The sequence below is a fragment of the Oncorhynchus tshawytscha genome, linkage group LG30, assembly GCF_018296145.1.
Source record: "Oncorhynchus tshawytscha isolate Ot180627B linkage group LG30, Otsh_v2.0, whole genome shotgun sequence".
Lineage (NCBI taxonomy): Eukaryota > Metazoa > Chordata > Actinopteri > Salmoniformes > Salmonidae > Oncorhynchus > Oncorhynchus tshawytscha.
The window spans coordinates 4,241,634-4,261,323 of NC_056458.1; the positions used below are offsets into that span (position 1 = coordinate 4,241,634).

A 19,690-nucleotide genomic window follows, 5' to 3' on the forward strand; every position below is an offset into this window, starting at 1 on the left:
AGGTAGATTCTGGTAGTCCTGGCTCCTGGTAGGTTGTTCGTAGATGATAGACAGTCTCCTCCAGCCTGGTGTCAGTATCCCATTGGTTCTCGACAGAGTTCTTTGTCTTTGGAGCCCATCCAGAAGGGGAGGGGCTGCGTGTGTGTAGGTGTGTGCGTTCCTGTCTGGCCCTACCATGTTTTACTGTGAAAATACGTTGCTATGTGTTGTCTCAGTTATAGCAATGCAATAGCAGTAAGCTGGTCATTTGCATAGGAAATAGCACTTCATTACACTAGTCAGATAGCAAATGTGAAACAGATTGCAGTGACAAGGGTTGACAGCTGTATGAGTTCACCATTTACACAATGTAAGCTGCAAACTTTTGTAATTTTAATATAGTTTATGTTTTCGTTTTATATTGGCTGGCTTCCCACAATAGCTGAATTTGCAGAGCTTAGCGAGCACCAATTCCATTTCTGTGGTGTTTGCTATAATATTTGCTATCGTCAGTTTATTCCAAGATTGGCACACAGGTGCTTCAAAGTCCCCTAACAACAATTTAGCTTTTGCTACGAGACCATTAAACATATTTAAGACAATGGTAGAAGAGTGTAGTTCTGTTCAGTTTATCTCTAACCTTATCACAGGGACTTCGAAGTACTACAGCTGCATGCTGATTGTGAAATAAACTGATGATAGCAAAGATTATATATTTGACGATGCCACATAAATGGAATAGGTGCTAGCTAGCTTACTAGCTAATGTTTGCTTTAGTTTGCTCCATTGGTTTGCTGGCTAGCTCTGCAAATTCAGCCATTGTGTGTGTGAACCCTGCCAACATAAAACAAATTCGCTATGGTGCGATTGACTGTATTAACTTCATGTTAGCTACGTGAACTGAGTGCCTTTCAGAAGCTAGACACGAACACTCTGTCACCTTGCCAGCTAAGGAACACTACATTACATTGCTAGCTTTTCTCATTGACTCAAACTCAAACCATTGTGAGGCAAATGTTGGGGGGGAGGGTGGGGGGATCGCAATCTTTTGAAACTTAGAAACACGCTATTAATTGTCTACAATCAGCACAAGTGCTTTCATTGCATATTATTAATATTATTGAATGTACATACTTATGTTTACAGTGATATATTGGGGGGGACAAATCATATTTTGGGATCCCCCTGGGATTTACACCTATGTACAAAAAGCCCCATAACGTTAGTGAGACAATTAAAAAGGAATATCGTAGTAACTTGTAACGACATTAGAAGCTAAATGTGGTTTTCCTCAAAATAATAATTATTGCATGCTATCACATGACGCAATAAGATTATTTGCCCTTATTAAACTCAATAGATCATTTTCCATCAATGGATGGTGATTTAACTAGTTTGGCTGCTATGATTAACCAATAAGGCACAAGGGACTTTGGTATATGGCCAACATACCACGCCTAAGGGCTATTCTTATGTGATGCAACACATATTGTCTGGATACAGCCATTAGCCGTGGTATACAACTTAATTGAGGAGGACAGGCTCATGGTAATGGCTGGAGTGGAATGGTTAAAATACATCAAACATAGGTTTCATGTGTTTGATGCCATTCCATTCACTCCTTTCCAACCATTATTATGACCCGTCTTCCACTCAGCAGACTGAGTGACAATCCAAATAGCCTACCTACAACTGGTCTCCTCTCGCTCACGTGACTCAGCCAATAGATGTAGTGCTCTCTCAACACACATAGTTACACACACCCCTCCGGCCCTCCCTACCACTCACTCACTCACTCAGCCAGAGCCTGCCTCATTGCCTGACAGACAGCAGCAGGTCACAGTGAAATATATACAGTACCAGTTAAAAGTTTGGACACACCTACTCATTCAAGGGTTTTTCTTTATTTTTACAATTTTCTACATTGTAGAACAATAGCGAAGACATCAAAATTATGAAATAACACATATGAAATCATGTAGTGACCGAAAAATAAAATATTTCAGATTTTGAACTCTTCAAAGTTCCCACACTTTGCCTTGATGGCAGCTTTGCACACTCTTGGCATTCTCTCAACCAGCTTCATGATTAATGCTTTTCCATCCATCTTGAAGGAGTTCCCACATATGTTGAGCACTTGTTGGCTGCTTTTCCTTCACTCTGCGGTCCAACTCATCCCAAACCATCTCAATTGGGTTGAGGTCGGGTGATTGTGGAGTCCAGGACATCTGATGCAACATCTCGAGACATCAGTTAAAACTTGATAGTAAATTAGTCTTCCAAATGGACAATTACCCCAAGCAGACCCATTTGTGATCAAGCTTTAACTTCCTCTGATGTCTTGAGATGTTGCGTCAATATATCCACGTAACTTTCCTCCTCATAATGCCATCTATTTTGTGAAGTGCATCCTGCAGCAAAGCACCCCCACAACATGATTCTGCCACCCCCGTGCTTCACTGTTGGGATGGTGTTCTTCGGCTTGAAAGCATCCCCCTTTTCCTCCAAACATAACAATGGTCATTATGGCCAAACAGTTCTATTTTTGTTTCATCAGACTCCGGACATTTATTCAAAAAGTATGATCTTTGTCCCCATGTGCAGTTACAAACCGTAGTCTGGCTTTTTTTTATGGCGGTTTTGGAGCAGTGGCTTCTTCCTTGCTGAGCGGCCTTTCAGGTTATGTCGATATAGGACTCGTTTTACTGTGGATATAGATAATTTTGTACCCGTTTCCTCCAGCATCTTCACAAGGTCCTTTGTTGTTGTTCTGGGATTGATTTGCACTTTTCACACGAAAGTACGTTCATCTCTAGGAGAAGGAATGGGTCTTCTTCCTGAGCGGTATGAGAGCTGCATGGTCCCATGGTGTTTATACTTGCGTACTATTGTTTGTACAGATGAACGTGGTACCTTCAGGCATTTGGAAATTGCTCCCAAGGCTGAACCAGACTTGTGGAGGTCTACAAACTGAGTTTGAAGGTAGGCCTTGAAATATATCCACAGGTCCACCTCCAATTGACTCAAATGATGTCAATTAGCCTATCAGAAGCTTCTAAAGCCATGACATAATTTTCTGGAATTTTCCAAGCTGTTTAAAGGCACATTCAACTTAGTGTATGTAAACTTCTGACCCACTGTAATTGTGATACAGTGAAATAAACTGTCTGTAAACAATTGTTGGAAAAATTACTTGTGTCATGCACAAAGTAGATGTCCTAACCAACTTGCCAAAACTATAGTTTGTTAAACAAGAAATTTGTGGAGTGGTTGAAAAACAAGTTTTATTGACTCCATCCTAAGTGTATGTAAACTTCCAACTTCAACTATATGTGTGTGTGTGTATATATTTATGTGTGTGTGTGTGTGTGTGTGTGTGTGTGTATGTCTGTATATATGTACGTGTTTGTGCGTGTATATGTATGTGTGTGCGTATATGTGTGTGCGTATATGTGTGTGTGTGTGTGTGTGTGTGTGTGTGTGTGTGTATATATATGTATGTATGTGCGTGTGTGTGTATATGCAGTGGGGAGAACGAGTATTTGATACACTGCCGATTTTGCAGGTTTTCCTACTTACAAAGCATGTGGATGTCTGTAATTTTTTATCATAGGTACACTTTAACCGTGAGAGACGGAATCTAAAACAAAAATCCATAAAATCACATTGTATGATTTTTAAGTAATTAATTTGCATGCTTTGTAAGTAGGAAAACCTGCAAAATCGGCAGTGTATAAAATACTTGTTCTCCCCACTGTATGTGTGTGTCCAAACTTTTGACTGGAGAAATATCATGCGGCTGTGGTGCAACTTAGAAATAGCCCCAAAACCCACCACACACGACCAATACATGTTCACCAGTATCCCAATTTGTCTAGAAAATCGCAAACATAGCAACACTGCCCTGAACTGGTTCCAACCCCTGACTTTAAGCATACTGAAGTGTGTAGGGGCGGAGCTAATGATTGACAGACACTGCTCCTCCCACCTCTGTGACTGTGCACTCCTCGTAATGAAAAGCTCAACTTTCAAATTGAAGAGACACATTTGAGTCATTTAACAGATGCTCTTGTCCAGTGGTGGAAAAAGTAGACAATTGTCATACTTGAGTAAAAGTAAAGATACCTTAATAGAAAATGACTCAAGTAAAAGTGAGTCACCCAGTAAAATGCTAGTTGAGTAAAAGTCTGAAAGTATTTGGTTTTAAATATACTTGTAATTAAATATACTTGTAACTTAAGAGTACATGTTATTGCAAAAATATACTAAAGTATCAAATGTAAAAGTAAAAGTACAAATCATTTCAAATGGATTATATTAAGGGAACCCGACGGCACAATTGTTTGAATTTCCCTTTATGGATAGCCAGGGGCACAATCCGACAATCATTTTCTCATTTACAAACAAAGCATTTGTGTTTAAAGAGTCCGCCAGATGAGAGGCAGTAGGGATGACCAGAGATTTTCTGTTGTTGAGTGTGCGAATTGGGCCATTTTCCTGTCCTGCTAAGCATTCCAAATGTATTGAGCACTTTTGAGTGTCAGGAAAAATGTATGGAGTAAAAAGTATGTTGTTTTCTTTAGGAATGTAGTGAAGTAAAAGTTGTCAAAAATATAAATAGTACAGTACAGATACCCCCAAAACTACTTACAAAACTAAGTAGTACTCTAAAGTACTTTTACATAAGTGCTTTACACCACAGCTCTTATTCAGAGCGTCTTATGGCGCTATTGTCACGTTGAGAAAAACTGGGAGCTCGGAAATTTCCGACTTCCGACTTCAGTGGTTTCAAGACAACTGGCAATTTAGGAAAAAAACGTTTTTTAAACCATTGAAGTCGGAGTTTTCCGAGTTCCCAATTGTTTTCAACGCAGCATTACAGTTGAGAGCGCATACATTTTTTTTGTAGCCTACATGAAGACGTTAACGCCCGAATATAAACCCCGTAGCTCGAATGTGATATGTGCAGCCACATAAACATTGGCATTATTAGCCTTGGCCTACTCAAGCAATGCGAAATGTTATTGGTGACATACACGTGTTTAGCAGATGTTATTCGAGGTGTGTTTATGTTATTTGTATTAACTACACAGCCCATTACTGGCACCAACTCTTTATTATACGACGTGTGAATTATATAGTCGAAAATAGAATACAAAAAATGTTTTATCGCCTGCTCCAATTCGTGGTTATGCACGCGGAACCTTTCTTATCGATTCAGGTGGCACATCGGATGAAATTTCTCTGCGCACTCACTCAGCAAGCGCCGCATTTTTGCAAACATGGCAGCACAGGTGAGTCGGCATCATGCATTTGTTAAAAATAATTAGCAATGTCCTCCCCTCTTCTTGAGACCGTAAACTATAGCAGTGTTACATTTATTATGCGAATATGTTAGACTTCTTCGCTTTCTCAGATCTTGCCTTGAACAGGATGATAGTGTTGGGAAGTTATATGAATGAAGCTAGCTAGCTACCGTTAGCTAGCTAACGTGCAACCGTAAGCGTGCTAGCAAACGGTATTGTACCTTTTTTAGGAGTCGACATAGGAAACGTGTACTAATTTAATGGCGCAGATAATGTTATTTCTGCAAAGTTGACTACCAGCTTGAGATGCAATGTAATGTTGACAGTTGGCTTAGCAAAGCTAATGTTAGTTATCATTGAATGGCCAGCGGTTTACGTTTTGGGCGAACTTTGTTGACCTGTCACTATGACAACCAATTGACCGACTGAACATATCTAGTTAAGCTCATCGTTTCTATACTTAGCGTTAGTTTACTTGCCCAAACTTACCTCAATAATCAGAACTCAAACATTATCACAATGAAACAGATGGCGACGACGAAGGTTCCAGAAGTCCGTGACATCACCAGGATTGAGAGAATCGGTAAGGGCCACGAAGTAACAACGTTAGTAAATTGAACTCTGCTAAGTCCAGAGATGTGTTTTGCCTTGTATTTAGACAAGTATCTAAATCATCAACTCAATTTTTCACTGTTTTTCCACCTCTTACCTGATGTGACTACATTTTTGTATTCCCCCTTTAGGAGCTCATTCTCACATCCGTGGGCTTGGGTTGGATGATGCCTTGGAACCTCGTCAGGTGAACAACCAACAATCATAATCAGCCTTTCTCAAACTACTGTGACAACACTCAGACACTGGGCCCATGTTTTGTTGTCCCCCTTACATCATCTGACCTGCTTCTCATTCTCTTCCTCCTCTCCCCTCTCCAGGTGTCCCAGGGGATGGTTGGCCAGCTGGCGTCCCGTCGTGCAGCTGGTCTCATCCTGGAGATGATTAAAGATGGCCACATCGCTGGCAGGGCTGTCCTGATTGCTGGCCAACCTGGCACTGGGAAAACTGCCATCGCTATGGGTATGGCTCATATTATTATGTTAAAGATGCACTATGCAGAAATCACAATGCTGTTTCCTGGTTGCTAAAATTCTAATAATAGTTAGCTTCATTTCAGTTTGTGACTAAACAAGCAAGTGAAGTGTAGAGAATCATTGTACTATCTAAACCGCTATGAAATATATTTTCGTACCCAAAAATAATGTATTTTCAGCTGTTTTGAAGCTGGTGTACAAAACTGAAAGTAAAAGATGCAAAAACATTAGAACGTGAAGCATAGAAATAGTGCACATAGAAAATACACTGGTCAAAAAAATAAAGGGAACACTAAAATAAGACATCCTAGATCTGAATGAATTAAATATTCTTATTAAATACTTTTTTCTTTACATAGTTGGATGTGCTGACAACAAAATCACACAAATTATCAATGGAAATCAAATTTATCAACCCATGGCGGTCTGGATTTGGAGTGACACTCAAAATTAAAGTGGAAAACCACACTACAGGCTGATCCAACTTTGATGTAATGTCCTTAAAACAAGTCAAAATGAGGCTCAGTAGTGTGTGTGGCCTCCGCGTGCCTGTATATGACCTCCCTACAACGCCTGGGCATGCTGCTGATGAGGTGGCAGATGGCCTCCTGAGGGATCTCCTCCCAGACCTGGACTAAAGCATCCGCCAACTCCTGGACAGTCTGGTGCAACGTGGCGTTGGTGGATGGAGCGAGACATGATGTCCCAGATGTGCTCAATTGGATTCAGGTCTGGGGATGGGTGGGCCAGTCCATAGCATCAATGCCTTCCTCTTGCAGGAACTGCTGACACACTCCAGCCACATGAGGTCTAGCATTGTCTTGCATTGGGAGGAACCCAGGGCCAACCGCACCAGTATATGGTCTCACAAGGGGTCTGAGGATCTCATCTCGGTACCTAATGGCAGTCAGGCTACCTCTGGCGAGCACATGGAGGGTTGTGCGGCCCCCCAAAGAAATGTCACACCATGACTGACCCACCGCCAAACCGGTCATGCTGGAGGATGTTGCAGGCAGCAGAACATTCTCCACGGCGTCTCCAGACTCTGTCACGTCTGTCACATGTGCTCAGTGTGAACCTGCTTTCATCTGTGAAGAGCACAGGGCGCCAGTGGCGAATTTGCCAATCTTGGTGTCCTCTGGCAAATGCCAAACGTCCTGCACGGTGTTGGGCTGTAATAAGCACAACCCCCACCTGTGGACGTCGGGCCCTCATACCACCCTCATGGAGTCTGTTTCTGACCGTTTGAGCAGACACATGCACATTTGTGGCCTGCTGGAGGTCATTTTGCAGGGCTCTGGCAGTGCACAAAGGCAGAGGTACAGGTCCTGCTGCTGGGTTGTTGCCCTCCTATGGCCTCCTCCACGTCTCCTGATGTACTGGCCTGTCTCCTGGTAGCGCCTCCATGCTCTGGACACTACGCTGACAGACACGGCAAACCTTCTTGCCACAGCTCACATTGATGTGCCATCCTGGATGAGCTGCACTACCTGAGCCACTTGTGTGGGTTGTAGACTCCATCTCATGCTAACACTAGAGTGAAAGCAACGCCAGCATTCAAAAGTGACCAAAACATCAGCCAGGAACCATAGGAACTGAGAAGTGGTCTGTGGTCACCACCTGCAGAACCACTCCTTTATTGGGGGTGTCTTGCTAATTGCCTATAATTTTCACCTGTTGTCTATTCCATTTGCACAACAGCATGTGAAATTTATTGTCAATCAGTGTTGCTTCCTAAGTGGACAGTTAGATTTCACAGAAGTGTGGTTGACTTGGAGTTACATTGTTGTTTAAGTGTTCCCTTTATTTTTTTGAGCAGTGTATAGGCCTCCCGAATGGCGCAGCGGTCTAAGGCGTCACTACAGACCCATGTTCGATCCCAGGCTGTGTCGCATTCAGCTGCTACCGGGAGACCCATGAGGCGGCGCACAATTGGCTTAACGTCGTCCGGGATTAGGGGAGGGTTTGGCCGTCCGGGATGTCGTTGTCCCATCGCAATCTAGCGACTCCTTGTGGTGGGCCGGGTGCATGCAAGCAGTCTTTGTTTGCCAGCGGTTGCCAGGTGTTTCCTCCGACATATTGGTGCGGCTGGCTTCCCGGGTTAAGCAAGCAGTGTGTCAAGTAGCAATGCATCTTGGCACATTGCTATTTGGCGCATTGTAACTACCAATTCTATATCATAAAAAAGGGGCAAAAAAAATATAGCATCTTAATCTTTCTTTTAATGAGAATGACAGATCTGTGAATTTTGTCGGGTCGCCCAAGAAGTTACATATTGCATCTTATACCCTGACTACACCGCTCACGTCGCACGAGCATTGCAAAATAAATATAGTAATCTATGTTGTTCAATTATTGCACCCACACTGCTCGCGCGAGTCAACGAGTGTCTGCGTTGCCGAGGCCGAAAATACTTGTCATTTCTGTTGCCTGTAGTCGTGGTAATACTATGAAAGTTTAGACGCCAATCACCATATAAGTCCAAAGAAGAAAAAGACCTGTCCCCAAATTGTCATTGGTTCAGAGTTTGTTTTCATATTTTAACCTGTGTCGTGATCGCGTTTGGTGTATGGGGAATTTTTTTTATGCACAATGGCGTACACGCTCAGCAGGTTTGGGTTACGTGTTAGGGCTGTCCCCAGCAACAACAAAAACAAGATTGGTTGACCAAAAGTCCTCTGTTTTTTAACTGTGCATTTTTACGTTTCTAGACATCCTAAAATGATAATAACAAGCTATATGCACCAAGCTTGTCTGAAGCTTTACGCCTACAGTTTGATGAAATAAGACATGCCTCGATCTGGTTAACCAGAAGGGATAACTTGACCTGACCCAACTATTCTCCTCCTGGTCCTGCTGTCTTTTGCAGATTCTGCCATTACTCTCCTGAAGTTGCTGGTAATAGGCTACATGAGGAGTTGGCAACCTTAGTCATGTGGAATGCCAATTTCTTACCATTTATACCAATCTGCGTGCCAGTTATGGTTTTCAAATGCACTTTTTCATGAAACAGTTTCCTTTGATTTCTAATAATGTCTTCATATCTTCTGCCCTATTTGTGCAAGGGATTAAAAAGCCGTGCTTGACTTGGGCAGGAGCTCACTGGAGCTGAGTACCAGCGCCTCAAATGTTCTACTGCTTGAGCTCCCGTTCATCTTATAGAATATTAGCTCAAAGTATTCTGGAGCTCTTGCATCTAAATATAAACAGCACCAGCACCCAAAATGAGTACCGGAACCTATTTCAGTCCAAGTCAAGCAATGATATGTTTCCACTGGATCAGAGCATGACATTTTTTCTTTCACGCTGAGTGGTTATCAAAAGGGAGAGAGCTGGAAATATTTTTCAAATACATTGAGAAACTATTGTAATTCTCAATGGATGTAAAAACAGACTTTGTTTGCTTGCTGTTTGAGGTGATGAAAACATTACTTTGAGAAGCTCCACAGGTCATTAGGTCAATCAGAAATATTATCAGATCCCCAAATGGGCACATTATATACATTTGCACATAGGCCTACTTCTATGCGTGTGCGGCCTTACTCAACATTGACTGGAGCGCTCCAAAGAGAAGACTAACTAAATTGACAACTTAATTCCATCGTAAATGGAATTAAAATAGACCAAAACTTGTTTCTCACAAGTGTAGCATAGCATAAGCACTCTGCAAACAGTTTGTCCACTCTGACAATGTTAACAGGAAGACTGGAATAAGAATATTGAATGATTTTACAGAAATGACCAGCTGCATTAAGTACTGCAGTACATCTCCTCCTCATGGACTGCACCAGATTTGCCAGTTCTTGCTGTGGGATGTTACCCCACTCTTCCACCTGCAAGTTCTAAGACATTTCTGGGTGGAATGGCCCTAGCCCTCACCCTCCAAACCAACAGGTCCCAGACGTGCTCAACGGGATTGAGATCTGGGCTCTTTGCTGGCAATGGCAGAACACTGATATTCCTGTATTGCAGGAAATCACACACAGAACGTGCAGTATGGCTGGTGGCATTGTCATGCTAGAGGGTCATGTTAGGGTACCACATGAGGAAGGAGGATGTCTTCCCTGTAATGCACAGTATTGAGATAGCTGGCAATGACAACAAGGTCAGTCCGATGATGCTGTGACACACCGCCCCAGACCATGACGGACCCTCCAAATCGACCCCGCTCCAGAGTACAGGCCTCGGTGTAATGCTCATTTATTTGACGATAAAAGCGAATCCGACCATCAACCCATGTGATACAAAATCACGACTCGTCAGTGAAGAGCACTTTTTGCCAGACCTGTCTGGTTCAGCGACTGTGGGTTTGTGCCCATTGGTGACACTGTTGCCGGTGATGTCTGCCTTACAAACAGGCCTACAAGCTCTCAGTCCAGCCTCTCTCAGCCTATTGCTGACAGTCTGACCACTGATGGAGGTGTTGTGCGTTCCTGGTGTAACTCGGGCAGTTGTTGTTGCCATCCTGTACCTGTCACACTGGTGTGATGTTCGGATGTACCGATCCTGTGCAGATGTTGTTACACGTGGTCTGCCACTGTTAGGACGATTAGCTATCCGTCCTGTCTCCCTGTAGCACTGTCTTAGGTGTCTCACAATACGGACATTGCAATTTATTGCCCTGGCCACATCTGCAGTCCTCATGCCTCCTTGCAGCATGCCTAAGGCACGTTCACGCAGATGAGCAGGGACCCTGGGAATCTTTCTCTTGGTGTTTTTCAGAGTCAGTAGAAAGGCCTCTTTAGTGTCCTACGTTTTCACAACTGTGACCTTAATTGCCTACCGTCTGTAAGCTGTTAGTGTCTTAATGACCGTTCCACAGGTGCATGTTCATGAATTGTTTATGGTTCATTGAACAAGCATGGTAAACAGTGTTTAAACCCTTTACAATGAAGATCTGTGAAGTTATTTAGATTTTTACAAATTGTCTTTGAAAGACAGGGTCCTGAAAAGGGCATGTTTTTTTCTTGTTTTTCTTTTTCTCCCACTCTATTCTGGTTAGGGCCAGTTTGCGCTGTTCTGTGAAGGGAGTAGTACACAGCGTTGTACGAGATCTTCAGTTTCTTGGCAATTTTTCGCATGGAATAGCCTTCATTTCTCAGAACAAGAATAGACTGATGAGTTTCAGAAGAAAGTTATTTGTTTCTGGTCATTTTGAGCCTGTAATCAAACCCACAAATGCTGATGCTCCAGATATTCAGTCTAAAGAAGGCCAGTTTTATTGCTTTTTTTTATCAGTACAACAGTTTTCAACTGTGCTACCGTGAATGCAAAAGGGTTTTCTAATTATCAATTAGTCTTTTAAAATGATGAACTTGGATAGCTAACACCACAACGTGCCATTGGAACGAACACTGGCGTGAGGGTTGCTGATAATGGGCCTCTACGCCTATGTAGATATTCCATAAAAAATCTGCCATTTCCAGCAACAATAGTAATTTACAACATTAAGTGTGTGTGTGTTTACATACATACAGTTGAAGTCGGATGTTTACATACACTTAGGTTGGAGTCATAACTCGATTTTCAACCACTCCCCCAAAAATTGTGGAAAGTCGGTTAGGACATCTACTTTGTTCATGACAAAAGTAATTTTTCCAACAATTGTTTACAGACAGATTATTTAACTTATTATTCACTATCACAATTCCAGTGGGTCATAAGTTTACATACACTAAGTTGACTGTGCCTTTAAACAGCTTGGAAAATTCCAGAAAATTATGTCATGGCTTTAGAAGCTTCTGATAGGCTAATTAGCATAATTTGAGTCAATTGGAGGTGGACCTGTGGATGTATTTCAAGGCCGACCTTCAAACTCAGTGCCTCTGCTTGCATCATGGGAAAATCAAAAGAAATCAGCCAAGACCCCAGAAAAAAATTGTAGACCTCCACAAGTCTGGTTCATCCTTGGGAGCTATTTCCAAATGCCTGAAGGTACCAAGTTTGTCTGTACAATCAATAGTACGCAAGTATAAACACCATGGGACCATTGCAGCCTCATGCCACTCAGGAAGGAGGCGTTTTCTGTCTCATAGAGATGAACGTACTTTCTTGTGAAAAGTGCAAATCAATCCTAGAACAACCGCAAAGGACCTTGTGAAGATGCTGGAGGAAACGGGTACAAAAGTATCTATATCCACAGTTTAACAAGTCCCAAATCAACATAACATGAAAGGCCGCTCAGCAATGGAGAAGCCACTGCTCAAAAACCACCACCAAAACAGCCAGACTACGGTTTGCAACTGCACATGGGGACAAAGATGGTGAATTGTCCTCTGGTCTGGTGAAACAAAAATAGAACTGTTTGGCCATAATGACCATTATGATTGGAGGAAAAAAGGGCAGGCTTGAAAGCCCAAGAACACCATCCCAACCTTGAAGCACGGGGGTTGCAGCATCATGTTGTGTTGGTGCTTTGCTGCAGGAGGGACTGGTGCACTTCATGAAATTGATGGCATCATGAGGGTAGAAAATTGTGTATATATTGAAGCAACATCTCAAGACAACAGTCAGGAAGTTAAAGCTTGGTCGAAAATGGGTCTTCCAAATGGACAATAACCCCAAGCATACTTCCAAAGTTGTGGCTTAAGGACAACAAAGTCAAGGTATTGAAGTGGCCATCGCAAAGCCCTGACCTAAATCCTATAGAAAATGTGTGGGCAGAACTGAAAAAGGTTGTGCGAGCAAGGAGGCCTTCAAACCTGACTCAGGTACACCAGCTCTGTCAGGAGGAATATGACAAAATTCACCCAACTTATTGTGGGAAGCTTGTGGAAGGCTATCTGAAACCCTTGACCCAAGTTAAACAATTTAATGGCAGTGCTACCAAATACTAATTGAGTGTATGTAAACTTCTGACCCAATGGGAATGTGATGAAAGAAATAAAATCTGAAATAAATCATTCTCTCTACTATTATTCTGACATTTCACATTAGAATAAAGTGGTGATCCTAACTGACCTAAGACATGGACTTTTTACTAGGATTAATTGTCAGGAATTGTGAAACTGAGTTTAAATGTATTTGGCTAAGGTGTATGTAAACCTCTGACTTCAACTGTGTGTGTGTGTGTGTGCTGCTCGAGTAAAACATATACAAACAATCTCGGTTTACCAACAACCTATCCAAACAATCGACCAGTCGTCTAATTGGGGGCAGCCCTATTGCAGTTTTAAATCTCTCTTGATTACAGCTGTCTGATTTGATGTTTTCTCCAACTTATTATGTTCCTGGTTTTCTTATCATTCTAATGACTGTTTTTTTTCTATTTCATTAATGGGACTTGAGAAAGAGAAAGCCCCCACTTTAAATATTTTAATTATAATTTCTGACTTTACTGTTATTCAGCACGCTACTCTTAAACCGTTTAAGCTTTAAAACGTTTAGACTGGTATGTATTAAGTTACTATTATTCAACTTTTTGATAACATACTTTTAAAACTATTTAATTTTTCTACCTAAAAAAAAAACTGCAACATTCATGGGATTTCTTCAACATTCTAAAGATCTCATTGTTAAAAACACCCAGACAACCAACATTCTATTCACTGTAAAAAAATATATTTTAAAAAGACAGTTTTACACATCAGCTACATTGACCACCTTCCCAAGAAGTTTGACAAACTTAGTGGGTGTGGAATCTTAGTCTACTTCTCTGATTTTTCACATCTAAAATCATAACAGAAATATCTTATACCGATCAAACGTTACAGCTGTTTTTGTAACCGCATTGACTACATTAAAGAAATCACTGTCATTTTGACCACTTTCCCGACTAGTTAGAGCCCATTATATAGAGCGTTAAATCTTAGTCTGCTTTTCAAATCAGAACACTTCTTCCACTACCACAAATAATTTTAAAAAGCTAACTCAAGTCCCAACATTTTTCTTCATGGTGAGTTAAGCATCATCAAAATAGATTTGATGAAAATTATTTGGATTTAGCTGTTTATTTGACTCTGTTGCTGATGGTGATCCCTCTCTTGCTTGTCCAGGTATTGCCCAGTCCCTTGGCACAGACACCCCCTTCACAGCCATGGCCGGCAGTGAGATTTTCTCTCTGGAGATGAGCAAGACCGAGGCCCTCAGCCAGGCCTTCAGGAAAGCCATCGGAGTCCGGATCAAGTGAGTTCAGGCTTCTCAGTTTACTTTATTGGCCTAATTTAGGAATTTGTCGTGTTTTAAGTTAACAATCAACATTTTATATACCATAGTGTGTGAGAACGAGGGAATGGAGTATACATTAGTAGTTCAATTTGTTATGTTTTTGTTCTCAAATTAATTGATATTCATGGTGTGTGTGTTTGCAGAGAGGAGACTGAGATCATTGAAGGAGAAGTGGTGGAGATTCAGATTGACAGACCAGCCACTGGAACGGTGAGTTCTGACTCAGCCCCCCTCTCAGCTCTCTCTCTGTGCTCTGTCTCCCTATGTTTAGTGTGAGTCATACTCATAAGGTGTATATTGGAGAGATGTACTGATGGTCCAATTGAATTTGAGTCTGTGATTGTCTTCTAATAAGACTCAATCCTTTAGAGAGACAGATTGGTGATAAGAGAGAAACGGGTCTCTTTAGTATTTAATTTAACAGCAGCAGTCTTATTATAGATTCCTATCACAGTGAAAGGATATTCATTTTAGGGAGTTGATAATATGATTTCTGGTTTGGAATATTTTGACTACACAATGTTTCATACGTTATTTAAACTTCAGTGTTCATTCGTTGCTCAATACATCACACAGCGGCAGAGTTTTTAGCACACTTGAGTTTAAAGTATCAAACTAAATGTTTTGTCACATATACCATCTTTCCCTCTTCCCAGTACACTTTCTAACCTGTTGTTGCTGCTTGTAGGGTGCTAAAGTGGGTAAGCTGACCCTGAAGACTACAGAGATGGAGACAATCTATGACCTGGGCAGTAAGATGATCGAGAGCCTCAGTAAAGAACGAGTTCAGGCAGGGTGAGTTCTTCTAAAGTGTAGTACACACATCATCCACTAAGGGCTGTATTACACACTCATCACTGAGACATAACAAATAAAACAGCATTAGTTATTGGACAGGTCCGGGTAGACCCTCCTGGTTTTGGTCGGTTTTCCTTCACTTGGTGCCTAATGAACACGATAAAGATCTTTATTCTGCACACTGTGGTATTATGACTTTGAGTTCATTCATTCAGCTCTATAAATCCAAAGACTTGACCTAATGTGCTGATCTCCCACTCTTTCCCAGGGATGTAATCACCATTGATAAAGCCACAGGGAAGATTAGCAAGCTGGGCCGCTCCTTCACCAGAGCCAGAGACTACGATGCTATGGGAGCACAGGTACACATTGGTCCTAGACACTTGTGTTTACAGTGGCGCAATACAACTGAACATTGAATCAAGCTCCACTGAGTTATAGTCAGCAGCACTGCTACCATGACTTTCTCTGCGTTAAAGTGAATTTACTATTGCCTAGGATTCATGTTTAATTATGGCTTCTGTGAGAGAGAGAAATCTACTGTTTGCATTGTGCTCCTCCAGACACAGTTTGTCCAGTGTCCTGAGGGGGAGCTACAGAAGAGGAAGGAGGTGGTGCACACAGTGTCCCTCCATGAGATAGATGTCATAAACAGCCGTACACAGGGGTTCCTGGCCCTGTTCTCTGGTGATACCGGAGAGATCAAGTCTGAGGTCCGCGAACAGATTAATGCCAAGGTGTCTGAGTGGAGGGAGGAGGGCAAGGCTGAGATCATCCCTGGGGTGAGTGTGTGTGTTTGGTGGTATCCAAGACAGACTTAAGTCTAGTCATGGACTTAAAAAGCTTGCTCAATTCTCCATTGACAGTGTTTTTTTTAAGTCCAGGACTAGACTTAATCTATGCCTGGAAAACTGGCCTGAAATAGTAAGTGTTTAATGTTCAATTCAAACCCTTTCTTGAGTGAGTTCTTCATTTGTGTCATTCCAGGTGCTGTTCATCGACGAGGTGCACATGCTGGACATGGAGTGTTTCTCTTTCCTGAACCGAGCCCTGGAGAGTGACCTTTCACCTGTCCTCATCATGGCCACCAACAGAGGCATCACACGGTAATCTTCTACCCTACAGTCTTCGACTGCTCCCACTATCATCAGGGTGTGGATATGGGCCACAGAAAGAACATGTTGGTGACATGTTTAGAACCAGCGTAAAGATAAAATGTAATTTTGCCTGTAGTTTAAAGGGGCAATATGTGAGTGGTTCATCCATTTTTAGAAGTTTAAATAATGATAGTGTTTATACCATTTATTCTTGGAAGAATATAACGTAAAGTCTAGCCTCATTAGTTTAGAACCCAAAATATAAGCTTGTTTTACTCCACAGTTTGTGAACAATGGGTCAATCATAGATGATTTCAATCCATTTCTGACTGACAACCCTTTTGATTTGAACGAAACCGTCCATACATGTTTGCCCATTTCTGAAGTGGTCAGAAAGTTACTTTTTGGACCTGAATGCCAAAACATTCAGGAGAGTGCTCAAAGTTGACCCATTTTGCATACCCCACCCTACCATGAGACATCCATGTCTTCATCACTGAATAAGACAAAACAGTCAATCAGGTTTGATATAATTTTAATGTTTTTGAACAGGGTAATCAGACTATTTTAGAATATCTTGAATTGTATTTTATTTATTTTTTACCTTTTTTTAACATCCATGATCTAAAAACGTTCGTTCATATACAGTTCCGTGAAAAAGTATTTGCCCCCTAGCAGATTTGTAAAATATTTTAGCATGTTTTTTACAGTGAATGTTATCAGGTCTGATGGAGCCTCCTGAGTGGCGCATACGTCTAAGGCACTGCATCGCTAGAAGCGTCACTACAGATCCCATCGCGCTTTAGCGACTCCTTGTGGCGGGCCGGGTGCATGCACACTAACTTTGGTCACCAGCTGTACAGTGTTTCCTCCAACACATTGGTGCGGCTGGCTTCCGGGTTAAGCGAGCAGTGTGTCAAGAATCAGTGCGGCTTGGCAGGGTTGTGTTTCGGAGGAAGCATGGCTCTCAACCTTCGCCTCTCCCGAGTCTGTACAGGTGTTGCAGCGATGGGACAAGACTGTAACTACCAATTGTATATCACGGGGAAAAGGGGTACAAATTTAAATTAAATAATTCTGATTCAGAGCAGAATTCATGGTTCCTTCAATGATGGAAAGTTTTCCAGAGGTAGCAAAGCTCCAAACCATGAGGTTGTTACTGTAGAATTTAATGTTTGGTTTTCTCGAGACATAACGGGGCCCATGTCGTCCAGTTCTACCACAGGCAAATATGTATGGAAGGTTTTCTTCAAATCAATAGGGATGTTGTCAGAAAGTGATTGAATTCATATAGAACGACTTCGGTGAAATTAAAAACAAACACTGTATAGCCTCAAACATGGTTAACTATGATATCATGGATGGTCCTTAAATCGATAGCCCTGTCTATGAATTTGAGATTGATTCCATTTCTCCAGGCCCGTCCCTCAGCTGTTTACTGAAACAGAGGTGGGGTGGTGAACGCTTTGTTTGGACTGCAGATTGTCCGTTTAAAGTAGCGCTTCTCAAGAACTTTCCTTGGCCTCAAACCGTATGTGTGGTAAATACTTTCTCTAACCCCTCTGTTCTGTCAGTATCCGAGGCACCAACTACCAGAGTCCCCATGGTATCCCTATAGATCTACTGGACCGCCTCCTCATCATTGCTACCTCCCCCTACACTGAGAAGGAGACACGGCAGATCCTCAAGATCCGGTAAAAATCACCCCTCTAACACTCCAAGCCAGTGCTTTAGCAAGCAAACAAGCTGCACCATGACTTACATGATTTAAGTTTGCAGACAGTCTGCAAAGGGATTGAAACTTATGTTCAAGGTTGATTCCGGATGAAAACCTATTCCCATATTGGACTGAAACACTGTTTCTATTCTGTGTCCCTGTCCAGGTGTGAGGAGGAGGATGTGGAGCTGAGTGAGGAGGCTCACACTGTCCTGACACGTATCGGCCAGGAGACATCGCTGCGTTACGCCATCCAGCTTATCAGCACCGCAGGCCTGGTGTGTCGCAAGCGCAGGGTGAGTCTCAGCCAATTCATTCATATACACACTTACCTAGTGATGCACGGGGTGAGCCAAGCCTCTCACATCCATACATACATACATCCATAGAAAGCAGATTACTGCTTTCTTGCTGTGGAACGATTTCTATGTTGATGCTGGGAGTTGCCAGTGTGTGATAATGTTTGTGCTTCTCTCTCAGGGAACAGAGGTGCAGGTGGAGGACATTAAGAGGGTCTACTCTCTCTTCCTGGACGAGTCCAGATCCTCACAGTACATGAAGGAGTACCAAGATTCATTCCTTTTCAATGAAACAACACGTGAGTCTGCTGTTCATCTGATGCAGGGGACCCAAAGGGGTGTACATTTGTTTTTGCCCTAGCACTACACACCTGATTCCACTTAGACCCAGTTCCAAAGCTGATGAAGTTCCTGTATTGTGTGAGGTGGACATTTGGATTCTTAAAGCAACTTTGATAGAAGTTGTCAAATGTTTTCACTGTAAGTTGACAAGGTCATAAAATGCTACTACGTGAACAGATGCCTAACTTACATCTATGGGAAATGCACCTCATAGATGTACTTTGAGGGCAGGTGTAATGGGTATAGTGACTCTTACTGTGACTCTTACTGTATCTCTTTTTGATTTTCAGAACCTACAATGGACACCTCTTAATTGATACGGACTGCAGATAATTTTTATAACACGTTCTCCTGTGAAGTTCTTCTGTTTTTTGTTTTGTTGCCATACTCCATTTCTCTGATACATTGTTGACTTAGCTTTGTCTTTAAATGCCGTTTATTGTTTCATTGAGTTAAAATGTACATGAAACCTACTTTTTGATTAAATTTTGTTTTTCTCATAGATTTTATATAATTGCCTAAAATGTAGTGTTGTCATGCATTGATTTACAACGCTTAACTTCATGAAACAAAGGCAATGTAGATGTTGGCAATGTTCTTTTAAAGAGGTGAGTAAAATGTTTTTGATTTGAAAGAAATACAATTTCTCTGTCACAAAGACCTCAAGTGCTATGTACAATACATAGACTGCAGATTCTCCCTACTACAAAGCTAGCCTCATGGGGGTACCCCTTTTGTTACATCAGGATGTGGTGTGCTTTTTATTTTTTATTTTGAAATAAAATTAGTATCTCAAAGACCGAAGTTGGCACTGTCTCTTTCGTCTGTGCATCTGTACTGTAGATGGCAGTGAAGGACCATGTCTCATGTCCATCTCTGAAGCACAAGGGTCATCTAT

General features: G+C 41.9%; 1 protein-coding gene across 2 annotated transcripts; it reads left to right on the forward strand.

Moving 5' to 3' along the window:
• The first annotated feature begins 261 nt into the window (after positions 1–261).
• Positions 262–19,593, forward strand: ruvbl2 (RuvB-like AAA ATPase 2). Of its 2 annotated transcripts, XM_042309515.1 has the most exons (15): positions 332–349; positions 5,201–5,273; positions 5,814–5,868; positions 6,029–6,084; positions 6,218–6,359; positions 14,368–14,497; positions 14,683–14,749; positions 15,228–15,334; positions 15,606–15,699; positions 15,901–16,119; positions 16,325–16,443; positions 18,009–18,128; positions 18,318–18,447; positions 18,632–18,749; positions 19,083–19,593. In XM_042309515.1, exons 2-15 carry the CDS (start codon positions 5,262–5,264, stop codon positions 19,103–19,105), a joined length of 1,392 nt encoding a protein of 463 aa, XP_042165449.1. In that variant the 5' UTR covers positions 332–349; positions 5,201–5,261; the 3' UTR covers positions 19,106–19,593. The 2 variants fall into 2 exon arrangements, with proteins under 2 accessions (XP_024250574.1, XP_042165449.1); XM_024394806.2 differs by lacking the exon at positions 5,201–5,273 and having other exon boundaries at positions 262–349.
• The last annotated feature ends 97 nt before the right edge of the window (positions 19,594–19,690 follow it).